This window comes from Nycticebus coucang, chromosome 2 (genome assembly GCF_027406575.1).
Source record: "Nycticebus coucang isolate mNycCou1 chromosome 2, mNycCou1.pri, whole genome shotgun sequence".
Taxonomy (NCBI): domain Eukaryota; kingdom Metazoa; phylum Chordata; class Mammalia; order Primates; family Lorisidae; genus Nycticebus; species Nycticebus coucang.
Genome location: NC_069781.1, coordinates 59,465,499 through 59,486,195, shown reverse-complemented (window position 1 = coordinate 59,486,195; position 20,697 = coordinate 59,465,499). Strand labels below are relative to the sequence as shown.

Sequence of the window (20,697 nt, the reverse complement as noted above, 5' to 3'; positions counted from 1 at the left end):
ACAAAAGCAAGATGACCTTTTTTATTGCAGTTTTTGGGCAGGGCCGGGTTTGAACCCACCACCTCCGGGATATGAGGCCTGCACCCTAGTCCTTTGAGCCACAGGCACTGCCCAAGATGACCTTTCTTAAAGTAGGCAACTATAATTTAAAAAGCAATCAAAAGTTGAATTGTTTTACATAATTAAAAATTTCCAGGACCCATCTTTTCAAAATAATTCTTAATATTCCAATTTGAAATATCTATGAACAAATATATTACACATGAGCTACTGTTTCCTACAAAAGATCTTTTAAAAACAAAGGAAGACCCCTGCGCAAGGATGACACGCAAATTCGTGAAGCGTTCCATATTTTTTTGTTTTTCACTTGGTTATAAAAAAAAATAAAAATAAAAATAAAAACAAAGGAAGAAAGCCAATTCAAAGAGATGAGGTGAAAGATCATTATCACCTTCATTGCTGCCACCAGCTTACTCTTCCTCCTAGTAAGACCAACAGGACAGGACAACCAAATAAAACCATTCTCCATTTCTCAAGCAATTCTTGGCTATGTTACTAATGACCAAAGTAGAGCCTGAGAACAATCCATGTAAACAACTAAGCCCAGGTTTTCACCTGTAAAAAATGTAGTAAATCCTAATTTAACATGGTTCAACTTAATAAAAATCTGGATAGTCTGGACACTGCATTTAACATTGTTCATTCAAGTCCTAACGTTACCCCCAAAGGAACCACCATAATTTCTGAATATTTAACAGGAAATGAGTTCACAAAATTCAGAAGTCACCTATACACTGAACATGTTGACTGAAATTGTTTTACATCGAAAGTAGGAATATCCATGCTTAAAAACCTTATACACAATTAAACCCTTATTAAATCCAAACACGAATATTTCATATAAAAAAGGTAGGGTTATAGTGGGGCAGATCATCTACTAACAGAGGAACTAAAAAATCCTTATGTCATTAGCATTCAGTTTAAAATATGCAAAATGTTTACAAAGTAGGATCACATGCCTGTTTTTTAAAATCATGCATAGAAGATACACTGGAAGAAAAGGTTTTTACGTGTCACATCACAGAAAGAATAAAAGTTCCTAGCGGCTCAGCACCTGTGGCTCAAGTGGCTAAAGCACCAGTCACATAACCTGAGCTGGCAGGTTCGAATCCAGCCTGGGCCTGCCAAACAACAATGACGGCTGCAACCAAAAAATAGCCAGGCGGAGCCTGTAGTTCCAGCTACTGGGGAGACGGAGGCAGGAGAATCGCTTGAGCCCAGGAGTTGGAGGTTGCTATGAACTGTGATGCCACAGCACTCTACCCAGGGTGACAGCTTGAGGCTCTGTCTCAAAAAAAAAAAAAGTTCCTGGGCGGCGCCTGTGGCTCAGTCGGTAAGGGGCTGGCCCCATATACCGAGGGTGGCAGGTTCAAACCCGGCCCCGGCCAAACTGCAACCAAAAAATAGCCGGGCGTTGTGGCGGGCGCCTGTAGTCCCAGCTACTCGGGAGGCTGAGGCAAGAGAATCGCTTAAGCCCAGGAGTTGGAGGTTGCTGTGAGCTGTGTGAGGCCACGGCACTCTACCGAGAGCCATAAAGTGAGACTCCGTCTCAACAAAAAAAAAAAAAAAAAAAAAAAGTTCCTAGAAATGAAAAAGACCAATAACTTGAGAAAAATGAATGAAAGGTAATGACCATAGAGTACAGAAAGAGTACAAATTGCTCTGAAATATATGAAATAATTTTCAACCTCACTAATTCAATGAGTGACTTATACTAAGATTCCATTTTAACTACCAAACTGAAAAGATAAAAATATCTGATCACATAACATGTTGATCAGCCTCTGAGAAACACTCTCATACACTGGTGATGAAGTGTCAACTGCCCAACCTCTAAAAAAAATAAGGTAGTAATAACTAGCAAATTACAAACCCAAAGCTCCATTGACCAAACAAACCATGTTTTCAGGATTTATACATAGTACCCTGTTTCCCCGAAAATAAGACAGTGTCTTATTTTAAGGTGTGCTCCCAAAGATGTGCTAGGTCTTATTTTCAGGGGACATCTTATCTTTCCTATAAGTAGGTCTTATTTTCGGAGGATGTCTTATTTTCAGGGAAACCGGGTAGAATCTTCACAGACAACCACTTCCCTATGTTGACCACTTCCTTAAACTGACCTAATTTTCATAGACTGGACCACATACATATGATCAGTACGGCAGACCTAGTTCCTCATGGTGACCGCCTCCACATATTGACCAGTTTGTCACAGTGCTTAGCAGGTCAACTTACAGAGGTTCTACTGTATATATATTTGCTTGTATTATTGACTACAATGTTTCTTCCAGAAAGAAAACAGAGGTGGAAGATAGGCTTTTCAACTTTTCATTCTGATCCATGACAATGTATAATATACGCACTAAAAAAAAAAAAAAAAAACACTAAAAAGAAATAAACTTAAGATGACAACTGTTGTCTCAGGACTTTGGAAGACAGATGGGGTTTAGCACTTCAACTTTTCTGTCATATTCCTTTCCATGTTTTATGAGCAAAAACTAAATAGAGCAGCATACTTAATGACCTACCAATAGCAATCTTTTAAGTATTAGTTTTAAAAATCCAATTTTTTGTTTCTATGAACTAGTAACTCAAATTACTTTAACACACAGTTTTCTAATACATTGCTTGTAATCAAAATAAATCTCAAACACATTCAACACAGCAGTTAACACAATGTATTAGAGGCCAATCACAACCTGCAAGTCTAATTTGGTCCACTGGCTATTTCTGTGAGTCTAGCAAGGCAGGAATAAGGTTTCTACATTTTTAAAGGATTGTAAAAGCAAAAAAGAGGAATGTGCAACAGAGACCCTGTATGTGGTCCACAAATCCTAAAATACTACCTGGCCTATGTAGAAAGTGCTTCTCAACCCCTATATTAGAACATAATAAGGTAAAAAGTAACAAGTTCATTATGAAAAGATTTCAAACTACAGTTCAAGCAGAATATTAACTATTTCTTTTTTGAAATTAATGTTTTAACGCACCTTGCTTTATTAAAATCTCTTGATTTTAAAATTGTAAAAAACAATTAAAATTAAAGAATCAAAACAAAAAATCCTGCTATAAAATTAACTTACTTGCAGAATTGGTTTTAATATATTTTATTGCAACAAATCTTGCAAAATGATACATCAGATGAATAAACTTAGGACCACCAGGAGAAAGAAATAGTGAACCAACAACTTGAGGAAAGTTACTTCCACATTCAGCCTATGGAGAAAAGAGATAAGATGATTTGATGACCTTATCAACAACTCTTATATTTACTGTTATCGTGAAAGGACATGACAATCTTGCAGTAGATGCCATGACTGTAGATGAGCACTACACTGAAGGGTGGTAACAGCTCACACTGAGCTGTTATAGCACAGTAGCTTGGACATGTCCCATTCTGCAATGAAGTGGGAAGCAGTCCAAAGAGGTGAAGTTTTTGGCCAGCCACCAACCCAACCCACTCCCTCTATTTTTGAAGCATTAAAGAATTTGAATACGTTTATTCTGTTTGAATAACAAGTTGAATTTTTGGGTTTTTCTAAACACTAGGTAACCTGGTCACAAAAAATAATTATAGGAGTAAAGGCATGATTTTTGATACTATTTGGGGAAACAAGCTAAAATAATCTGTGGTGAAAAAGTTTGTTTTTAATGATAAACTATGACATAAATTCCCAGGAACTCTAAAACCTATTTCCAGTACACCTAGCCAATAAAGCTGGTTTCTAGAAATAGCTACAATCCCAACCAAAAACCACAGAAAACTTATTCTAATATTTCCTTGCTTGTATTGTTAGCATAAAAGCATTAATAAGATTTCACCTCTTCAAGTCTACACTTTCCAAGAAAGGAATACTTACAGAAATCTTCTTTAACCACTCACAGCAATGTTTCCGGAATTCAGCATCACCTTTTTGGTCAAATGGAGGCCAACAAAATCTTAAAAATAAAAAAAAATTAGAATTATTAACGAAAACAAAACAAACTCAGCAAATCCTTTTTTTTTTTTTTTTGACAGTCTCACTATGTCACCCTTGGTAAAGTGCTATGGCATCACAGGTCATAGCAACCTCAAACTCTAGGGCTTAAGCAATCCTCTTGCCTTACTTAGCCTCCCAAGTAGCTGGGACTACAGGCTACCACCACAACACCCGGCTATTTTGTTGTTGTGGTGGTGGTGGTGGTGGTTATTGTTGTTTAGGAGGCCCAGGCCGGGTTCAAACCTGCCAGCCTCGGTGCACATGGCCAGCGCTGTAACCACTGTGCTATGGGCGCCGAGCCAGCAAATCTTTTTTTTTTTTTTGTAGAGACAGAGTCTCACTGTACCACCCTTGGGTAGAGTGCCGTGGCGTCACACGGCTCACAGCAACCTCTAACTCTTGGGCTTACGCGATTCTCTTGCCTCAACCTCCTGAGCAGCTGGGACTACAGGCGCCTGCCACAACACCTGGCTATTTTTTTTTTTTTTTTTTGGTTTTTTTTGGCCGGCTCTGGGTTTGAACCCGCCACCTTCGGCATATGGGACCGGCGCCCTACTCTTTGAGCCACAGGCGCCGCCCAAGAGAAATAATATGGTTTTTTTTTTTTTTTTTTTTTGGCCGGGGCTGGGTTTGAACCAGCCACCTCCGGCATATGGGACCGGCGCCCTACCCCTTGAGCCACACCTGGCTATTTTTTTGTTGCAGTTTGGCCGGGGCTGGGTTTGAACCCGCCACCCTCAGCATATGGGGCCGGCGTCCTACTCATTGAGCCACAGGCGCCGCCCTCTAAGGCCTAATATTAAGGCCTCATGTTTTGTTTGAGACAGAGCCTCAAGCTGTCTCCCTGGGTAGAGTGCTGTGGCGTCACAGCTCACAGCAACCTCCAACTCCTGGGCTCAAGGGAGTCTCCTGCCTCCGCCTCCCAAGTAGCTGGGACTACAGGCACCCAACACAACGCCTGGCTATTTTTTGGTTGCAGCCATCATTGTTGTTTGGCGGGCCCGGGCTGGATTCAAACCCTCCAACTCAGGTGTATGTAGCTGGTGCCTTAGCCGCTTGAGCCACAGGCGCCGAGCCGGCCTCATGCTTTTTATATATCTGTAACGTACGTTCAATATTCCTAGAAAAAATTAAGTATGCATAGGGACAAAAAGACGAAAAAGTACGAATATCACCAGGAATACTCTCCAGTTGGTGGCTTTATATGAGAAGTAGGTAAGTTGACTTCTCAGCAGAGTACCCTGCCTCAATTCTGGAGTAACCAGGGAAAATGCCTGCAGACAAGCAATTTCTGCGGGTTGTTTAGAAAAGAATCTGGAGGCACCCACCAGCCTGGTCCACTTGGTCTGCACAGACTAGGCTGAAGCATTTGAAAGCCAACCCAGCTAGAAAGAATTTACACTTTGATATATAAACTAAAATATCTGGGCTCGATGCCTATAGCTCAGCAGCTAGGGTGCCAGCCACATACACCGGAGCTGGTGGGTTCGAATGCAGCCTGGGCCTGCCAAACAACAATGACAACTGTAAACAAAAAAATGGCTGGGTGTTTTATCAGGTTCCTATGGTCCCAGCTACTTGGGAGGCGAGGCAAGAAAATCGCTTAAGCCCAAGAGTTTGAGGTTGCTGTGAGCTGTGACACCACAGCACTCTACCAAGGGTGACATAGTAAGACTCTGTCTCAAAAAAAAAAAAAACTGAAAAACCTGGTCTGCTTCATCTACCTGAATAGAACTGGCTTTTCCCTCTATTTGATTTGCATACACCACTGACTATTTACCAATCCCTAGCTTCTCTCTATCCAGTCTTGCTGGGAATTTGGGATTCTTTCAACCCCATCTTTTGCATGTACACCTTTGTTAAAAAACTAATAAAAACCTTCAGAAGAAGCCAAGAGGGGCTGCGTTATCTCGGTCTACCCAGCCTGAGTAAGTTAGTGTAAGCTATCCCCAGGCCTCCTCAGACTTGTTTTTCCTTAAAACTGGTGTTGAGGGCGGCACCTGTGGCTCAAAGGAGTAGGACCCCGGCCCCATATGCCAGAGGTGGCGGGTTCAAGCCCAGCCCCGGCCAAAAACTGCAAAAAACAAAACTGGTGTTGAGTTAGTTATTTCCAGCATCATTTCCCAGCCGGCATTCAAACCGAGTCAGAATTCTCAAGCACTGACACCCCTGACCCCCGACTGCTTTTTTTGTTTGTTTTTAGAGAGAGTCTCATTTTGTCGCCCTTGGTAGAGTGCCGTAGCGTCACAGCTAACAGCAACCTCCAACTCCTGGGCTTAGGCGATTCTCTTGTCTCAGCCTCCCAAGTAACTGGACTACAGACGCCTACTATTCCCACAACGCCCGGCTATTCCCAACAGCTTTACAAACGATTTATACTTCTTCCTTTACATTTTTCTGTATTTTCTGAATTACTTAAAATGAGCCGTAATGTTTATAATCAGAAAAACAATCAAAAAATCTATTTTTTTGGCTCAGTGCCTGTGGCTCAAGTGGCTAAGGCACCAGCCACATACACCTGAGCTGGAGAGTTCGAATCCAGCCCAGGCCCACCAAACAACAATGATGGCTGCAACCAAAACATAGCTGGGCGTTGTGGCAGGCACCTGTAGTCCTGTAGCTGTAGCTACTTGGGAGGCGAAGGCAGGAGAATCGCTTGAACCCAGGAGTTGAAGGTTGCTGTGAGCTGTGATGCCACGGCTCTCTACCCAGGGCAACAGCTTGAGGCTCTGTCTCAAAAAAAAAAAAAAAAAAAAAAAATCTGTTTTTATCTAGGCTGAGGAAGCCAAATTCCCTAATAGTAGGGATTTCCAAAAACATAAATATACCTGTTTTACTGGGTACTAATAACTTTAAATAAAGGCAAAATATTAAGAATGAATTATCAAAAATGAAAATAAACTGGTCCAAAGGCACTGACCTACCTCAGTTATTGTTCAGTCAGTTACAGATTGAACCTCTTATTCTGCTCCCTCCTCCCTTATTACTGCACTTGACTAGTGTTAAAAAAAAAAAAAAACAAAAACAAACCCAGGGGCAGCGCCTGTGGCTCAGTCGGTAAGGCGCCTGCCCCATATACCGAGGGTGGAGGGTTCAAGCCCAGCCCCGGCCAAACTGCAACCAAAAAATAGCCGGGCGTTGTGGCGGGCGCCAGCTATTCGGGAGGCTGAAGCAAGAGAATCGCTTAAGCCCAGGAGTTGGAGGTTCCTGTGAGCTGTGTGAGGCCACGGCACTCTACCGAAGGCCATAAAGTGAGACTGTCTCTACAAAAAAAAAAAAAAAAAAATACATTTTCAGAGAAAAAGTGGTATTTTGCAAATCATATGCAAAATAATAGAGAACCAAAATTATTGGGTATTCAGATATTTTTATCTCCTTAAATTATTTAATATTCACTAGCACAAATAGGCTAAATTCAATAAGAATAATTTTTGGCTACAACAATTGACACATACACATGTATCTGACTGGAAAAATAAAGATTTACAAACAACTGGAAAAATGAAAATAGACACCCACTCCCCTAAAAAAAATACTGCCTATAGGAAAAGTGGTACAGTGTGAGGTGGTTCTTAGCCAATAAAAAAAAAAAGTACAGCAAAACTGAGTATGTACAGTTTGCTACCAGTTAATCGTTTTGCCTAATAGAGACCACCCTCAAGTATGTTAGTAACCAATTTTATAAAACAAAAGCTATATTCCCAGCTGGGCGCAGTGGCTCAGGCATATATTCCTAGTACTCTGGAAGACTGAGGCGGGGGAATTGCCTGAGCTCACAAATTAGAGACCAGCGTGAGCCAGAGGGAGACCTGTCTCTAAAAACAGCCTGGAGTTGTGGCTTCTGGTGGGCACCTGTAGTGCCAGCTACTTGGGAGGCTGAGGCAAGAGAATCACTTGAGCCCAAGAGTTTGAGTTTGCTGTAAGCCTCTGATGCCAGGGCACTCTACCAAGGGCAACAAAATGAGACGCCTCAAAAAAAAAAAAAAAAAAAAACCAAACCTACATTCCCAATAGAATACACAATGGTTTTAAGATCTGTAACAAAGAAAAATCACCCAGATTTATAAGTGCTAAATTTGTAAGAGTCAAACCTTAATTTTATAATATCAATTCAAAATAATCCACAAAGGCCAAGTTGCAATTCTGGCTTACATCAGGCACAGTTCATTTCAAGTATGAGAACAACTTAAGAAAAGAAAATGAAATAATTTTTCCTTACTTGAAAACTTCTTTGGTGAGAGAATGGTCCAGAGTTTCAAACAAAAAATAAGAAACTATGTGAAAAGCATCACGGTTCACCTTGTCAAACATGTTCCTAGTGATTAAAAACATAAAAGAAATAGGAAAAAAAGGTTAATGAACTAAATTATTATCAAAAGCTGTGTGAGAATCTGAAACAAATTAGTATTTTCTTATACCTTTTTTTTTTCTTTTACAGGGGTTGAGAGGCAACCCAAAGCCTAACTGCCCACTTGTTGTTAGGAAAGCTGAGCAGAGAAAAGGAAGCCAACTCTCACAGCAGTATTTTTTCATTCTCTTCAAGTGATCAAGGCAAATTAATTTTTTCTCATTCACATATATTTTATAGCCAATTAAAAAAACATACAATTAGCTTTTCTCTGATTTTGAAAATACAAATACAATAAAAGCAAACTGCCAGAACTTCCTTTAGTATAATGGAAACATTCAATAGGAAGGGAAGGATAATCTAATTAGGTAGATAGAGAACCAGGCCTGATACCAACCAGTATTTACTGAATAACAATAAAAATAGCGCCTGGAACAGAACCCTTCTGCATTGCTTTTGTACCACATTTTTCCCCCCTTGCTTTTATTAAAGTTCCCTCAAGCGCTAAAAAAAAAAAAACAATAAAAATAGCTAAAATTTACTGAGTTTATTTTCCAACCATTTTTTTTTTTTTTTTTGTAGAGACAGAGTCTCACTTTATGGCCCTGGGTAGAGTGCCGTGGCCTCACACAGCTCACAGCAACCTCCAACTCCTGGACTTAAGCGATTCTCTTGCCTCAGCCTCCCAAGTAGCTGGGACTACAGGCGCCTGCCACAATGCCCAGCTATTTTTTGGTTGCAGTTTGGCCGGGGCCGGGTTTGAACCCGCCACCCTCGGTATATGGGGCCGGCGCCTTACTGACTGAGCCACAGGCACCGCCCTCCAACCATTATTTTAAGCCTTTTATAGGCAGTAAACTCATCTAATCTTCACTTGTACTGTTATATGCTTCAATATGGTTTGTTTTATTTAATCCTAATGACACTACACAGTAGTTTGATTATCCTCATTATACAGATGAGGAAACTAAAAATATAAAGAAGTTAGATAGCCCTCTGGGAGGCCGAGGCAGGTGGACTGTAAGCTCACAGGTTCGAGAACAGACCAAGCCAGAGCAAGACCCCCTCTAAAAAATAGCCAGGCGTCTGTAGTGTGGCGGGCGTCTGTAGTCCCAGCTACTAGGGAGGCTGAGGCAAGAGAATCACTTGAGCCCAAGAGTTTGAGGTTGCATTGAGCTATGACGCCACAGCACTCTACAAAGGGTGACAAAGTGAGACTGTCTCAAAAAAAACAAAAAAAAAGTTGTAATGAGGTTATTAAAGATTTGTTAGCCAGGTGCAGTGGCTCATGCCTATAATCCTAGCACTCTGGAAGGCCGAAGCAGGTGGATTGCCTGAGCTCACGAGTTCAAGACCAGCCTAAACAAAAGCAAGACCCTGTCTCTACTAAAAAAATAGAAACACTGAGGCAGGCTGGGCGCAGTGATTCACACCTTGTAATCCTAGCACTCTGGGAGGCAGAGGCGGTGGATTACTTGAGCTCACGAATTTGAGACCAGCCTGAGCAAAAGTGAGACCCCGTCTCTACTAAAATCGAAAAACTAAAGCAAGAGAACTGTAGTGTGGCAGGCATCTATAGTCCCAGCTACTAGGGAGGCTGAGGCAAGAGAATCACTCGAGCCCAAGAGTTTGAGGTTGCATTGAGCTATGACGCCCCAGCACTCTACAGAGGGTGACAAAGTGAGACTGTCTCAAAAAAAACAAAAAAAGGGGCGGCGCCTGTGGCTCAGTCGGTAAGGCGCCGGCCCCATATACCGAGGGTGGCAGGTTCAAACCCGGCCCCGGCCAAACTGCAACCAAAAAATAGCCAGGCGTTGTGGCGGGCGCCTGTAGTCCCAGCTACTCGGGAGGCTGAGGCAAGAGAATCACTTAAGCCCAGGAGTTGGAGGTTGCTGTGAGCTGTGTGAGGCCACGGCACTCTACGGAGGGCCATAAAGTGAGACTCTGTCTCTACAAAAAAAAAAAAAAAAAGAAGTTAAGATCATTTACCCAAAATCATATAACCACAAAGTGGAAAAGCACTGATTTAAAATGTGTCACCTAACCACAATCCAGGATCTTTACTGTTAGACTGTATTCCCAGAATCATCCTTATGATGTAATTCTAGCAAATCTCTTGAGAATTTGTATTGTTCCAGGCCAGGCATGGTGGCTCAAGCCTATAATCCTAGCACTCTGGGAGGCCAAGGCAGGTGGATTGCTTGATCTCACAAGTTCAAGACCAGCCAGAACAATAAGTAGAGACCCTGTCTCTACTAAAATAGAAAAACTGAGGCAAGAGGACTGCTTGAGCCCAAAAGTTGGAGGTTGCTGTGAGCTATGACACCACAGCTCTCTATCCAGGGCAACAGCTTGAGACTTTGTCTCAAAAATAACAACAATAATAATAATAATAATAATAATAATTTATTGTATATTACAAAATAGCTAGAAAACTGTGGCCAGGCATGGTGGCTTACACCAATAACACCAGCATTTTGAGAGGCTAAGGCAGCAGGATTGCTTGAGGCCTTAAGCTCAAACCCAGCCCAGAGATTATGGCCTCAGGGCAACTGAGACCCTGTTTCTACAAAAAAATTTAAAAATTAGCAAGGCATGTGGCATGTAGTTCTAGCTACTCAGAGGCTATGACAGAAGGATCACCTGAGCCCAGGATTTAAAGGTTGCAGTGAGTTTTGATCCTGCCAGTTCACTGCAGTATGGGGAGCAAAGCACAGAGTATATGTTTTAAAAAAATGTTTTTTAATAATAATTAAAAAAAAATGAACTGTAACATTCCCAACCAAAAAAAAAAAAAAGATAAATATCTGAGGTGATAAATATCCCCATTATCCTGATTTGATCATTACACATTATATACATGTATCAAAACAGCACACAAACCTCAAAACTATGAACTATATCAATAAAAGAAGAAACAAAACAAAAAACAACAAGTCTGAACTCAGGGGCTCACGCCTGTAATCCTGGCACACTGGGAAACTGAGCCAGGTGGATTGCTTGAGCTCAGGAGTTCAAGAGACCAGCCTAAGCAAGAACCACACCCAGTCCCTAAAAATAATCTGGTGCTGGGGCGGTGCCTGTGGCTCACAGGAGTAGGGCACTGGCCCCATATGCCGGAGGTGGCGGGTTCAAACCTGGCCCCGGCCAGAAACTGCAAAAAAAAAAAAAAAATAGTCTGGTGTTGTGGTAGGCACCTGTAGTCCCAGCTACTTTTTATTTTTTTTTTTTTTGGATTTTTAATTTTATTTCGTTGCTTATTTTTTATTTCTTTACTTTTTGTTGTTGTTGTTGAGACAGGGTCCCACCCTATGCCCCTGAGCAGAGTGCAGTGGAGTGGTAGCTCACCGCAACCTCAGCAACCTCAGACTCAGGCTGCAGGCACCCTGCTGCCTCTGCCTCCAGAAGCCGCTGGGATTACAGGCGCTCGGCACCTGGCTGGGTTTTTCCATTTTTTTCATGAGTCGGGCTCCCTCTGTCGCTCAGGCGAGTCGCGAACTCCTGAGCTCAAGCAATTCTCCCTCCTCAGCTTCCCACAGTGCTGGGATTACAGGCGTGAGCCACGGCGCCCGGCAGTCCCAGCTACTTTTGAGGTTGAGGCAAGAGGATCACTTCAGCCCAGGAAATTTATTTTTTTTTCTTTTGAGACAAGAGTCTCACTTTGTCGCCCTTGGTAGAATGCTGAGGCATCACAGCTCATAGCAACCTCAAACTCTGGGCTCAAGTGATTGTCTTGCCTCAGCCTCCACGTAGCTGTGACTATATGTGCCTGCCACAATGCCAGGCTGGTGTTTGTTTGTTTGTTTGTTTTTGCAGTTTTTGGCTGGGGCTGGGTTTGAACCATGCCCAGCTGTTTTTAGAGACCAGGTCTCACTCTTGCTCAGCCTGGTCTCAAATCTGTGAGCTCAGGCAATCCACCCGCCTTGGCCTCCCAAAATGCTAGGATTACAGACGTGAGCCCAAGAATGTGAGGTTGCTATGACGCCATGGCACTCTATGGAAGGCAACAAAATAAGACTGTCTCAAAAGAAAAAAAAAAAAAAATGACAATAAAGATGATTGATCTCTCCCAATAACCTAATGAAATGACGCTAAAGACATGGGGCAAAACATCTACTAACAGTGTTGAAAAAAAGAAAAACTATCATCACTAAACTAAAACTTGACAGATTTTAACAAATTTTCCAAAGGCAAAAAGCAAACTGCAATTGTATTGATAGAGAAACCACGAGAGAATACTAACAGAGTGTCAAAACCCCAGAGAGATGGAAGCAGTGGCAATGAGAGCCATTCTCAATGGAGCCCGAAAGAAGTGTCAAGTAGGCTCCAAACCTGTAGCACAGTGGTTATGGCCCCAGCCACATACATCGAGCCTGGTGGGTTCGAACCTGGCTTGGGCCAGCTAAAGCAACAATGACAACTGCAACAAAAAATAAAAAATAAATAATTTTTTTAAAAATTTATATATATGTATATATATATAGAGAGAGAGAGAGAGCACACCAGGCGTTGTGGTGGGCGCCTGTAGAACCAGCTACTTTGCTTAAGCCCAAGAGTCTAAGACTCTTAGACTGCCATGAGGCAGCAGAGCAGTGCTGAAATAAATAAACACATCATAACCAGATAAATGCTATATGCTGGCAGTCACTATTTAGAATAGCTTTCAGACAAAGCACTTCATAGGATAATAGTAGTAACTTCTGAAAAAGTTCCAAACAAAACTAAAATACAGGGCGGCACCTGTGGCTCAAGGAATAGGGTGCCGGTCCCATATGCCAGAGGTGGCAGGTTCATACCCAGCCCTGGCCAAAAAAAAAAAAAAAAACTAAAATACAGCTCCTCTAAACCTTGACAGTAAAAGTTACAATACAGCTGAAAAAAGTCAAGAGGGAAAAGGTAGAGGAAAAGAAAAGAAAATCTTAGAGTCGAGTCATCATTCATCGTAAGATTTCATTGTGAAATAATATAGTTGGGAATCAAATGATACTTTTGAGATTGAAGAAAAACTAAAATTATATAATTCACAAAAATCAAACAGATCAAGAATATTAGATGACCAATGTATCCCAAATTCCTCTTGGCCTACGGTACAGAAGACAACAAATGTCATCTAAAGTTAAAAAGTTAAGACAGAAACATAAAGTATTCAGATTTATGGCCATAACCTTAACAGAAGTGGCAAAAAGAAAAGCGCTTTTACTTTTCATGCATTTCATTTAAAAGGTATCGTTATTTAAATATCCCTTTCTATTGTTTTTTACTAATTGTGGCATGCCTTAGTTTCCTACCTCAAAAAGTAGAAATTATAAACAACTTTCAAAGGCTCCCTAAGACCTCAAGGCGTTTGCACGAATGGTTCCCATGCTCTTCCACTACCAACTCGCCACCCCCTCGCCCCACTACTTCACAGACCACCCTATTAAGCTGACCCTCCATTTTGCCCCAACTGAAGACTCTCCGGCAAAGCATTCTGGCAATGTTCGTAGTTGATACTGACTGCCTGCCACCACGCAGACAGCAACTGTGATCCAGTGGCTTTAAAGCCAGTTCCTGGGTTGGCGCCTGTAGTCAAAGCGGCTAAGGCGCCAGCCACACACACCAGAGCTGGGGGGTTCCAATCCGGCCCGGGCCTGTCAAACAATGACAACTACAGCCAAAAAATACCCAGGCGTTGTGGTGGGCGCCTGTAGTCCCAGCTACTTGGGAGGCTGAGGCAAGAGAATCGCTTAAGCCCAGGAGTTAGAGGTTGCTGTGAGCTGTGATGCCACGCTCTCTACCCAGGGCGATAGCTTGAGGCTCTGTCTAAAAAAAAAAAGAAAGAAAGAAAAAAGCCAGCGCCTGGTACACAGTAATCGCCCAACTATTTATTAATCAATCGGCCAGGTCTGCAGAAGGGCGGGTCACCCCACGTCTCTCAGCTCCGGCTCCCTCGTCCCACCTGCCCCAGCCTCCTTACACTCCAAGGTGCGTGTACGACACGATCTTTCCGCTGGCAATGGTCGCCGGACCTGGCTCGAAGTTGAGCGCCTGCAGATATATCCAGAGATGATGCTTCTCGAAAGAGGTGACCCAGGCCGAGGTCATCCTCGTGGTAGGCACGATTGACTGCAAAGAAAGAAAGAGCGCGCCCAAGCGACTCCTGAGGGCCCTCAAGATCCCTCCCTACGGACAGCCTAAGGTCGCGGCGGTCCGTCGTCCATTGCCGCCCACTACTTCCCTCTTCCCTGGAGCCATTTGGTCTCAAAAGGCTATAAAGTCTCCGGGAAATGGAAGTCTAACGGTAGCCCGGCCACAGCCGCCTAAACTAAGACACCAGAAACCGAGACTCCCGCGCTTAAGGAAGAGCAGTATGCGCCTGCGCTGCCAGGCTTCCGGGAAAGGAGGGACTTCCCGGAGGACTATAACTCCCGCCAAGCTTTGAGCTTTCCCTGCGTCCCTCCGCGTCACACCCAGCCTAGGAACTACAAGACCCATAGTGCATCGCGCAGCTAGCGACCTTTTTCTGCTTTGCGTACCGCTGTCTTGTCGCGATCCTCGAGCGTTAGGGTTCCCCGGTTCAGTGCTTAGGGTTTCTTGTGCTTGTTTATGATAGTTGTTAGGTGGAGTGCGGTGGCTCGGTGTCGTAGAAAAAGCACTAGGTTCCATCCTCAACTATTGTAACTAGCTGTGTAACCCTAACCAAGCCTCTGAGCCTCAGTTTTATTGTTATTATTAGCAAACTCTTTATGCGTCATACGCTGAATAATTCTTTCTGCTCTCACTGAAATCTGTTTATCTCCTAAGCATACAGCTTTCCCCTTCAATCTGCAATTGATGGCTGTTTTTTTGTTTGTTTGTTTTGGGGGAGGTTGTTTGTTTTTTTCTCACAGAGTCTCACGTTGTCACCTTGGTAGAATGCTGTGGCATCATAGCTCCACAGCAACCTCAAACTCTTGGGCTCAAGCGATTTTCTTGGCTCAGCCTCCCACGAAGCTGGGACTACAATTGCCTGCCACAACGCCCGGCTATTTAGAGATGGGGATGGGGTCTCCCTGTTGTTCAGGCTGGTCTGGAACTGTGACCTAAGGCAGTCCACCTGCCTCAGCCTTCCAAAGTGCTAGGATTACAGGCCTGAGCCACCACGCGGCCTGATGGCTTTTTTTTTTTTTTGTCTCCAACTCCATATGCAGCAGGGCGGAGAAGTGAGTTGGACATCCTACTTATTTTTCATTGACACCTCTTAACAATTATTGCCTCTGCCTCTTTCAAACCGCTAGTCTTTTTAAAATTAACGCTGCCACCCATAACTCTTCCTTGTGGAGGTCATCCATAATATCTCTGAGTGACTAGGCTTCATGCTGAGAAGATTTAGCACTTAATTCCCTCTATCTTGTACATTGTTTCTAGGATAATTTTTGGTGATTTCAATAGTCGGGTACGTGACCTTTCCAGTACCCTGGCCTCTCGGTTCATTGACCTCCTCTCCAATAATCTTGTCTTCTCAGCCACCCATTCTCATGGTACATAACCCTAGACTTGTCTTTATCAATCACTGCAACCTCTCCATAATCTCAAATTCAGCCACTGCCTTGTAACTTGCTAGCTCAATCCCTCTATGTCTCCTTAGTCCAACAGTCATTAGACCACCAGAACTTCTAATCCTTTTGTCTCTTCATTGTGTCTTACTCCCTTCACATCCACATCATTATAATCATTAACTTGAACACATCATCAGATCCTTGGCCCTTTTTTCTCTTTGCCAGATTTACCTGGCAAATCCCCGATTCCTATTAAATTTTTTGCTGGAACTGGCTCCACAAGCAAAAATTAATGGTGGTGCTCAATAGTGTTTTAGTTCCCTCATATTTCTTTTTTTTTTTTTTTTTTTTTGCAGTTTTTGGCCAGGGCCGGGTTTGAACTCGCTGCCTCTGGTAAATAGAGCCAGCGCCCTACTCCTTTGAGCCACAGGTGCCACCTAGTTCCCTTATATTTCAAATAAATTTTCACCATTCTCATTACTAGGGAAGTAGCCTTGAATTGACAGGTCTGTAACACTTTTAGCACCAGTAGCCTAGCAGCTGCTGTCACACAGTAAATAGAATAGAAAGAGAGCTCTCAGGAATAATTGCTGACCAGAATTTTGTAACTTTGTTGTTGTAGTTGTTTTTCTTTTTAAGACAGAGTCTTGGCTCAGTGCCTGTGCCTCAGTGGTTAGGGTGCTGGCCACATACACTGGGGCTGACAGGTTCGAACCCGACCCAGGCATGCTAAACAACAATGACAACTACAACAGCAACAACAACAACAATAAAATAGCTGGGCATTGTGGCAGGCGCTTGTAGTCCCAGCTACTTGGAAAGCTGAGGCAAGAGAATCGCTTAAGCCCAAGAGTTGGAGGTTGCTGTGAGCTGTATCCTTTTGAGGACACAGAGTTTCATTTTGTTGCCCTCAGTAAAGTACTATGACATCACAGCTCACAGCAACCTCAAACTCTTGGACTCAAGTGACTCTCCTGCCTCGGCCTCCCAAGTAGCTGGGACTATAAGCACCTGCCACAGCGCCTGACTAGTTTTTCTATTTTTAGTAGAGATGGGGTCTCACTCCTTTTTTTTTGAGACAGAGCCTCAAGCTGTCGCCCTAGGTAGAGTACTGTGGCATCATAGCTCAAACTATGAGTACTGTGGCAGCAACCTCAAACTCTTGGGCTTAAGCAATTCTCTTCCCTCAGCCTCCCAAGTAGCTGGGACTACAGGTGCCCAGAATGATATCTGGCTATTTTTTTTTTTTTTTTTTTAAGAGATGATGTCTCACGTTCCTTTATGCTGGTCTCAAACTCATGAGCTCAAGTCATCCACCTGCCTCGGCCTCCCAGAGTGCTGGGATTACAGGCATGAACCACAGCGCTGGCTGTCCTCGATTCAGTAGATGCTTCCAGTAAAGAACTTTTATCAACAATTTACTAGCCAGTCTATGTGTTTGCCAGTATACTTTTCCTTCTCTCTTATCAATTCAGGTGAACCCGGTATGTATAACTTAAGACCAGTCATTCCCCTCATCCTATAAATCACATTCCTTTCTCCTGTTCAGGAGTTTGTTCCAGCATTTGTCCTCTACTCTTTTCTGCATCGTCAGTTCTTTCCATCAGTATATAAACATGCTATAATATAAAACTTCCATTGTTTAAAAAAATAATCCTTTGACCCCAATACCTTTCTAACTACCCCCCCCCCCACTTCTCTTTATGGCAAAACTTCTCCAAAAAGTTACCTATATCCACCTCACATTGATGATAACTTGTCAAGGCCACTTCTCTCAATTAGTATTCTTATAGCTGCAAACAGCAAAAATGACTCTACAGTTTTACTGTATGGGTATTGTGTAGCATAAAAGATGGAAAGGCCGGGCAGCGCCTGTGGCTCAGTGAGTAGGGCCCTGGCCCCATATACCGAGGGTGGCGGGTTTAAACACCACCCCAGCCAAACTGCAACAAAAAAAATAGCTGGGCGTTGTGGTGGGCACCTATAGTCCTAGCTACTCGAGAGGCTGGGGCAGGAGAATCGCCTAAGCCCAGGAGTTGGAGGTTGCTGTGAGCTATGTAATGCCACAGCACTCTATCCAGGGGAATAAAGTGAGAGTCTGTCTCTACAAAAAAAAAAAATATATATATATATATATGGAAAGGCCAAAATAATAAGGCTCAAGAAAGGGCAAGCGTATGTGTCAATCTACTCAAGATTTATGTCCCAGCCAAGCCAATTTACCTTCTTTATATTTATTTATTTGTATTTTATTTTTTTATTTTTTTGAGACAGAACCTCAAGCTGTTGCCCTGGGTAGAGTGCTGTGGCATCATAGCTCACAGCAACCTTTAACTCCCAGGCTCAAGCGATTCTTCTGCCTCCAACTCCCAAGTAGCTGGGACTATAGGTGCCTGCCACAACGCCAGGCTATTTCTTGATTGTCAGTGGTCATTGTTGTTTGGTGGGCCAGGGCTGGATTTGAAACTGCCATCTCAGGTGTATGTGGCTGGCATGTTAGCCACTTGAGCCACAGGCACCAAGCCCAATTTACCTTCTTCATATAGCTTAATAAATTATTATAAGGTGGGGGCTGGGCACAATGACTCATGCCTGTAATCCTAGCACTCTAGGAGGCCGAGGCAGGTGGATTGCCTAAGCCCACAGGTTCAACATCAGCCTGAGCCAGAGTGAGACCCCATCTCTAAAAATAGCTAGGCGTTGTGGGTGCCTGTAGTCCCAGCTACTTGGAAGGCTGAGGCAAGAGGGTGGCTTAAGCCCAAGAATTGAGGTTGCTGTAAGCTATGATGCCACAGCACTCTACCAGGGGCAACAAAGTGAGCCACCTTATCCAGCCATCCATATGCAATTTTGTAGACATAAATAATGATATATAAATATCTCATTATGAACTCATAAATTTAAGCATACTATGGGGTTCAATCTATTACAGTTATTATCCTTATAGAGCAGGGGTGTCCAACCTTTTTTCTTTTCTGCTGCACATTGGAAACATAAGAGTTATTGTGGCCACACATTACACAAATTCTAAGGAAAGCCGATTAGCAAAAAAAAAAAAACAAACAAAAAAAATCTGGCTCAGTGCCTGTGGCTCAAGCAGCTAAGGTGCCAGCCACATACACCTGAGGTGGCAGATTGGAATCCAGCCCAGGCCCGCTAAACAACAATGATGGCTTCAACCAAAAAATAGCCGAGCATTGTGGCAGGCGCCTGTAATCCCAGCTACTTGGGAGGCAGAGGCAGGAGAATCGCTTGAGCCCGGGAGTTAGAGGTTGCTGTGAGCTGTGATGCCACAGCACTCTACCCAGGGTGATAGCTTGAGGCTCTGTCTCAAAAAAAAAAATCCATGTACACTTATCATGATATCCAACAACACAGATAAGCAAAAAAAGTCCTCACAAAATCAGCAGCAGCCCACAGGTTAACCACTCCTGTGATAGAGTTTCAAATTGTTCAATTTTGGGCAATGGGAACCTGTTCACATTGGCAGCCTTGTGATTCAAAACAAGAACTTCAGGGTTCATTTTGTACATTTCCTGCCTCTGATCCAGAATCAGCCATTTCTTAAGAAGCCCTGGTGAGAGATGGTATCTCAAGACTATAGTCCAGGCACTGGGCTACGAGCATTTCTTCTACAATTTACTTATTTAACTAATATTTATTTAATGCAGCTCTGTGTGTCAGGCATGAGCTTTCCATAGATGTTAATTATTGAATCTTTAGAGCAAATCTAGTACTATTATACAAATAAGAAAATTTAGGCACAGAGATATTAAGTAACTTGCTCAAGATCAGTTAGTACCTGTAATCCTAGCACTCTGGGAGGCTAAGGTGGGTGGATTGCCTGAGCTCACAGATTTGAGACCAGCCTGAGCAAGAGCAAGATCCTCAGGAGGCTGAGGCAAGAGAATCACTTGAGCCCAAGAGTTTGAGGTTGCTGTGAGCTATGATGCCACAGCACTCTACCGGGGGCAACAAAACAAGACTCTGTCTCAAAAAAAAAAAAAAAAAAGATTATAGCATGAATCCTATGTACTCAATTTTGATATGAGGACAATTAATGACAATTAAGGTTATGGGGGGGAAGGAAAAGCAGAGAGAGAGAAGGAGGGAGGGGGATGGGGCCTTGGTGTGTGCCACACCTTCTGGGGGCAAGATATGATTGCGAGAGGGACTTTACCTAACAAATGCAATCAGTGTAACCTGGCTTATTGTACCCTCAATGAATCCCCAACAATAAAAAAAGAAACCAGAAAAAAAAATACAAAAAAAAAAAAAAGATCGTAATTAGTAAATGACAGGGAAAGATTGGAACCCAGAGGCTAAACCCTTACCCATCATGCTGTATGCTTCCTTTCAGTTGACCTGCTTTGGGGGAAAGTAAGAAACCTCACGCAGCAGACCCACTGAAACCCCCCAAAGATAAAGTATGCTGTCACCTCAAGAAGGATGAGTGAATTATGGGAGAATAAAAGACAACAAATGTGCGCTACATCAATGAAAAAAGAAGTCACTGATTCAAGATTGTACAGTCCAATTTTTATTTTAGATATTTCAGCAATTAAACTTTGAAAAATTATATGAAATCATATGACACAGAACTAGGGTCTCATACAAAAGTTTATATCAATTGGAATTTCATTGCAATTAAGACCAAGAGTTCAAAAAATAGATTAACACTCCACAAAGCCACAGGAATAAAAACATGGGCAAACTATGAAGTTTAATGTGATGCAAATTACATATCCAAAGGAGTATTCTTTTGTTAGTTATTCAATATTTTGCCCTGAGA

General features: G+C 42.8%; 1 protein-coding gene and 1 pseudogene across 1 annotated transcript in view; one reads left to right on the top strand and one right to left on the bottom strand.

Annotated features, from left to right (window-relative positions):
• HAUS6 (HAUS augmin like complex subunit 6) overlaps positions 1-14,724 on the bottom strand; it is a 46,784-nt gene extending 32,060 nt beyond the window's left edge. Inside the window, exons 1-4 of the mRNA XM_053572018.1 lie at positions 14,345-14,724; positions 8,260-8,355; positions 3,921-3,999; positions 3,144-3,276 (exon numbers count right to left, since the gene is read on the bottom strand). Of these exons, the coding sequence (XP_053427993.1) occupies positions 3,144-3,276; positions 3,921-3,999; positions 8,260-8,355; positions 14,345-14,472 (436 nt within the window). The 5' untranslated portion in view covers positions 14,473-14,724. The remainder of the gene's footprint in view (positions 1-3,143; positions 3,277-3,920; positions 4,000-8,259; positions 8,356-14,344) is intronic.
• LOC128580120 (uncharacterized) lies at positions 223-356 on the top strand (annotated as a pseudogene).
• Positions 14,725-20,697: the final 5,973 nt, after the last annotated feature.